Here is a 5,954-nt window from a genome sequence, read left to right on the forward strand (position 1 = left end):
GTCGTGACAAGGATGTGTGGATAAACGAAATAACACATCCAGTTCGTCGTGACAAGGATGTGTGGATAAACGAAATAACACATCCACTTCGTCGTGACAAGGATGTGTGGATAAACGAAATAACACATCCACTTCGTCGTGACAAGGATGTGTGGATAAACGAAATAACACATCCAGTTCGTCGTGACAAGGATGTGTGGATAAACGAAATAACACATCCACTTCGTCGTGACAAGGATGTGTGGATAAACGAAATAACACATCCAGTTCGTCGTGACAAGGATGTGTGGATAAACGAAATAACACATCCACTTCGTCGTGACAAGGATGTGTGGATAAACGAAATAACACATCCAGTTCGTGCAATTGATAGATTTCCTAGTTATGTTTTGTGCAATATCGCGATATGTATTTCAACCGGTCTTGCTATTGTTCACTGGTTTTTTTAAGTTGTGTGAAATCTATCAATATCCGAAGCTAGTGTGTAAGATTGAAGGCATAATTTTTGTGCCTTTCAAATCGCAAGCATTGTTTATGTAGTATTGACTTCCATTTGGGACTGTGTTCAGATGTCTATAATATTTATATAGTTCTGGTATTTTTTAATTATTTTTTATTGCGCTTTTTTCTCTTTTCATTTTGACCGAGAATTAGGGGGTGGGGGCATCACAACTAGCAAATCTAGTTTAAACGTTCCCATCTACTGACCCTAGGCCTGTCCAAAGTCAGGAATCTAGCAAATTAAGAACAAGAGCGATGTATTCTTAAACCTACCAGCAAACAAGAAAGAAAAAATTGAATAGACTAAACACGCCATACAGTTTGATCAATTTTCAATAACGAATTTATCCTTTTTTCAAAAAGAACTAATATAAAAGTCCCGCTTTGTATACATTATTATAAGAGGTTTGAAAAATAAGTCAACGACAGCAACCCAACGACACAAAAAAGATAATACATGATAGAAATGTGAGTATCATTCTCGAATGGCGGACACTTCTGGTTTTCTCTCTGATGAGTTTTCTATTACGTTTTTTTTTTTCAGACAGAGAATAAATACCTAGCTTTCTGTAGTAGCAAGCAGATTGTGACCATGCCTTCCAAATTGTGTGCCGTTTTTTTATTTCCTTGTTAATGTACTAGTAATCATCCTGTCGGTAGCTGCACTGTGGAGATTATTTTATTGTCTGTTTTAGTTTGACGATATTTTGCTTAGATGGACAAAGGTGTGTTTATGCGTACTTAAAACGGGTTTAAACCAACCAAGTTGTTTGTCTGTACATGTACCAGGTCAACCTATCTGAACCATGTGTTGTTCGTTGTTGTAAAATTTAGAATTGAAACGGGGAATGTGTCAAAGAGACAACAACCCGCCCAAAGAGCAGAAAACAGCCCAAGGCCACCAATGGGTCTTCAACACAGCGAGAAAATCCCGCATCCGGAGGCGGGCTTCAGCTGGCCTCTAAACAAAAATGTGTACTAGTTCAGCAAAAATGGACGTCACACTAAACTCCGAAACATATAAATGAACCAAAATTTTAAAAAAACATACAAGACTAACAAAGGCCGGAGGCTCCTGACTTGGGACAGGCGCAAAAATGCGACGGGGTTAAACCTGCATGTTTTGTGAGATCTCCACCCTTCCCCTATACCTCTAGCCATTGTAGAATAAACAAACACACAGCAATATGCAAAGTAAAACTCAGTTTAAAAGAAGTCCGAGTCAGATGGTAGAATAGTTAACAGAAGAAAATAAGCAAAATGACAATGATACGTGAATTAACAAAGGACTTCTAGCAGTTACTGACATGCCAACTCCAAACCTCAATTGAACTGATTGATAGATTATGTCTTCATCATATGAAAATCAAGCACAATCCCTCCCGTTAGGGGTTTAGTATCATACAATCATAAAATATACAAGAAGAACATAACCCGTATCATGCAAACAACTGGTTTTAGAATAAATATATTTACATGTACATGTGTATCTGGTTCTTTGTGGGTGGTTGGTGTTGTCTGTTGTACTGTGTGGTTTTTAGGCAATTCCTGTTATCCCTTTTTTTAGGCACTATACATTTAAAGATATAATTCGAAGCAACCAAATATTTATGATTACTTGTGTATAAAAATATCTGATGTTTTTCAACTTAACATTTAATTTGTGAAATTTTGAAAAATATATCATGCGGTTTGTTATCAACTTATATAAACAGCTTAAACAGCAATAACTTGTAGACTTTCGGGTTCGTAATTTTCTACAAATGAAGTATGCGTGGATTAAAGTGCCAGCGACAAATTTTAAAAAGGTGTTACGAGTAAAATTACATGCAATTCATGAACATTTCAGTTTACTGAGGATTTATTTTAAACGAAGTATAAAAAAGGAGAAGTACTGTGGTATGATTGCAAATGACTCGAGTGTCCACCAATCGCTAATTTACATTATTTTGACATTATCTTGTAAAAGTTTCGCAGTTTTATCTTCAATTTAAACTAAATTTTTACAAATGCAATAAAAATTGTCGTCACTCACGGTTAATTCGGGTCGCTGTAAGATTCGTCGACAAAGTAACTATACAAACTGCTTGAAAATAGCATTTTTTTTTCGTATTTCAAATTTATATTACTGTAAGATAGATGCAAATCATGATGACTGATGTATACCATCAATTAGGCGTTAAGAAAACTTCCTTTCCCTTTTATTGTAATAACCCTTGTGAAAAGAATGGAAATGGTATAAGTTTTCATGACATAAAATCCCTATACATGTTCTTAACGAAAATGTCTATTATGGTGTACGCATGTAAATTTTATTCAACAATATAAATCACAGATAGTAACAATAAATACAAATATATAATAACAAATATTGCACATATAAATAATGACTAGGTAGTTCTCATCTGTTCATATACAAATCAGCCGTAAACTGGTCTGAAATAGTTTATTTAAATTTTACCCGAGACGATTGTGTCTGATCTTTTTTTAAATGGAACGGATGAGTTACAGCTTATGCATTCAACCCTCTGGTTATGATAAAATAGATGAACATACAAAAGTACACATATAAAATCAATTCGGATCTAGATTTTTACAGTAGAATCTACTTTTTGTGAAATATCTTCATCACTGTCAACAGTCTTACATTCTGAGGGGTTTTCAGGTGTCCAAATTTTAGCATAAAATGTTTTATTTGGTCCAAGCTGCGGTTTCTTTTCATCTTTCCAAGATAACGAATGTCCAGCTAAAGGTGGTCCACCGTATATTGAGTTGTCGTCTGCAAACAAGCCTGGCACGTGCAAAAAAGAAAAGAAACCAGTGTAAATATAATTGGTCATCAGCAAATATGACAAAGAAGCGCATCAATGACAAATATTTACTCTGTTTACTCTTCATAAACAGATGAGGAATAAGTAAACATTTAAATGTTCTCTTCTACATCGTAAATAACACAATTATTTCAATACAATATTATAATACTGATAAAGAACAGCAATCATTTCTTTGAAATGTACTTGTGAACTTTGCCGCCTAATATAAAATTAGATATTGGCAAATTAAAAGGACCATTAATTTATAAAATATGGCCTTGCAAAGAGATATCTTTCACTAGGAAAATTGTTAACCCTTTAAAATGTTGTAATCAATCCAAAATCATATAATAACCAAATTGCTTGATCTTCAGGTGCATGTTATTCCTTGTTGGTTTCATAGCTGTTTTTGTTTAATTTTAAAACCACCCCGACCTTTTACTCAGTTGAATGGTTTAATTGGATGGTTTAAACTTAAAATCTTGTTGGTGCAGAATTTTGGTTAATTATTACTATACTATTTAGATTTATTTTTCTAGATAAAGTAAGATTTAGGGGCAGTTAAAGTGAAAATCTTTAAATGGAATACAATACAATTGTTTTTGTTTTCCCACGCTCTTTTGAATGGGATCTATAATATTAATATTCTCGTAAATAGAAACTAGTTCTAACGATATTCAAAGTTTAATTACATAATTGTTTTAATGTCCCTAACAGTTTTGTTTGCAATTAATTCTGTTGCGACTTTTGACAGTAGAGAATAAACGAATTGAAAACACACAATAAACACTTTAAATAAAAAAGAAATTTCGATATTTCATAAATATTCTTATACAATTATATAATACATGTAGTTAGTTCATTAGATGTCAGGTAAAAATGTAAAATTATTGAAAGATCATCCAGGTACTTTTAGACGAAAAAAAAATGTATCTTAAATTGAACATGATTTTTTTTTTATTTTCATAAAAACAAGGAATGTGTCTAACTACAGAAATGCGCATGATGATTAAACATTTATTAGTAATCAAGTACCGTTTTCTTTTCTGAATTTATAGATTGACCCAAGTACAAATGTAGGTTTAGTGGACAATGTGTGCAAAAGTAAAATGTATATTTATTTTAAACATTTTTTTAAGATGTTTTCAAAGTCACAATTAAAAAGCTCAAAATGAAACATACCCATTTCGTAAACTCGTTTATTGAAAAAGTTGACATGTTTATGAAAAACTAGTAAATCGCTTGCTTAAAATCAACCTCAGTAGGTCTTCAGGTATCAAATGTTTAGTACTCACCAGTATGGTAATGAATTATAACTTTTCTTGTACTGTCATCTGATGTTGATGATACACTATCACCGTTTTCTATATCTGACTTAATAAGTTCTGCTAGGAAGCCAATGTAACCTATAGCTAATTTTAAAGTGTCAACTTTAGAAAGTCTTTTTTCATAAGGTAATGTTGGTATATGCTCCCGAAGTCCTTCAAATGCATCATTTATTGACTGCATTCGGCGTCTTTCTCGTAAATTTGCAGCTTCCCGTTGGTAACTTTGAATGTGTCCATACTTAGTCTTCCTCCTTTTAATACATTTATGATAGTCATTTTCATTACATGAAGAATAATCAGATGAAATAGGTGATAAACTTTCACTAAATGAAGAATAAGGAGACACTGGAAAATCATTTCTAAATGTTTCAATATTTCTTCCGAAATCAAGACTTTCCATGTTCAATAATTTTCTTAAGTATTGAGTAATTAACCTTCTTAAATACACGAGTGATTTTCTATTTAACTAGTAAAATAATGTTTAACGATGTTTTATCTTTTTGTGTCAACACTGGGCACGTGTATTAATCGCGATAACAGCCAATCAAATCATTTGTTTTATTTTGTCGTGTGCCAGGAGATGCAAATTACGTCTTGGCGAGATTTGTCGTCCTATGAAAATGATTAATCTAAAACATCTCAAGTGCTAAGTTTCGAAAATATGTATCGAATATATCAAAGGTCAGATTTTGTCAACATTGAAACTCGAGTATAACAATATTGAAAAGGGATCTGTCCGTTTCAAATTTCCCTTTACGTTTTGGTCTAAGTGGGTGTTGTCCACTTTCGCTTTGTATTGCGCCGTCGGGAGAAAAATTAATTTGCAATTTTAAAAACATGTATATTGGGTTGATGAATGACTTTAGTCCGCAAATGACTTGAAAAGGAGATTTTGCACATTGTAAGGTTTCAATTGTGCATTAATGTTATCATAATAAAATATTTTCTCCATTCAAAAAGAGTAATCTTTTTAAAAATCATGATACACGAGCCTTCCAATTACACCTAGGCGAAAAAATTGCTATAAATTTTAAAACGTATTTTTATATCAAAGATCGATGTTTTGTATAAATTTTCTTAGTTTAACATAAAACTAGATCTACATAAAAGGATGAGGAATAATCTGCTCGTAACTGTCAGAGATTATTAGGGCAATAATTGATTGAGGATACTTAATTTAAAAGTCTGAATCTGAAATTAACTTGCATAATAGATAACTGTTTAAGATTTTTAGGATCATTAACTTCAAAAAATAAAATGAATACTCCTTTGTTACAGTGTTAACAGATAAAAAACGATGAATTTTAAATGC

General features: G+C 32.3%; 1 protein-coding gene across 1 annotated transcript; it reads right to left on the bottom strand.

The window, feature by feature from the left end:
• Window positions 1-2,805: 2,805 nt before the first annotated feature.
• Window positions 2,806-5,042, bottom strand: LOC127728421 (pancreas transcription factor 1 subunit alpha-like). The gene is made up of 2 exons (XM_052235791.1): window positions 4,610-5,042; window positions 2,806-3,292 (listed from the first exon to the last, which is right to left on the bottom strand). Exons 1-2 carry the CDS (start codon window positions 5,040-5,042, stop codon window positions 3,087-3,089), a joined length of 639 nt encoding a protein of 212 aa, XP_052091751.1. The 3' UTR covers window positions 2,806-3,086.
• Window positions 5,043-5,954: the final 912 nt, after the last annotated feature.

This window comes from Mytilus californianus, unplaced genomic scaffold, assembly GCF_021869535.1.
Source record: "Mytilus californianus isolate M0D057914Y unplaced genomic scaffold, xbMytCali1.0.p SCAF_2, whole genome shotgun sequence".
Taxonomy (NCBI): domain Eukaryota; kingdom Metazoa; phylum Mollusca; class Bivalvia; order Mytilida; family Mytilidae; genus Mytilus; species Mytilus californianus.

Excerpts from the sequence above, each read along its gene's own strand:
- LOC127728421 (XM_052235791.1), bottom strand. The coding sequence starts at position 5,042 with ATGGAAAGTCTTGATTTCGGAAGAAATATTGAAACATTTAGAAATGAT. Across the intron at positions 3,293-4,609 it reads TATAATTCATTACCATACTG|GCTTGTTTGCAGACGACAAC; the intron begins GTGAGTACTAAA and ends TGCACGTGCCAG.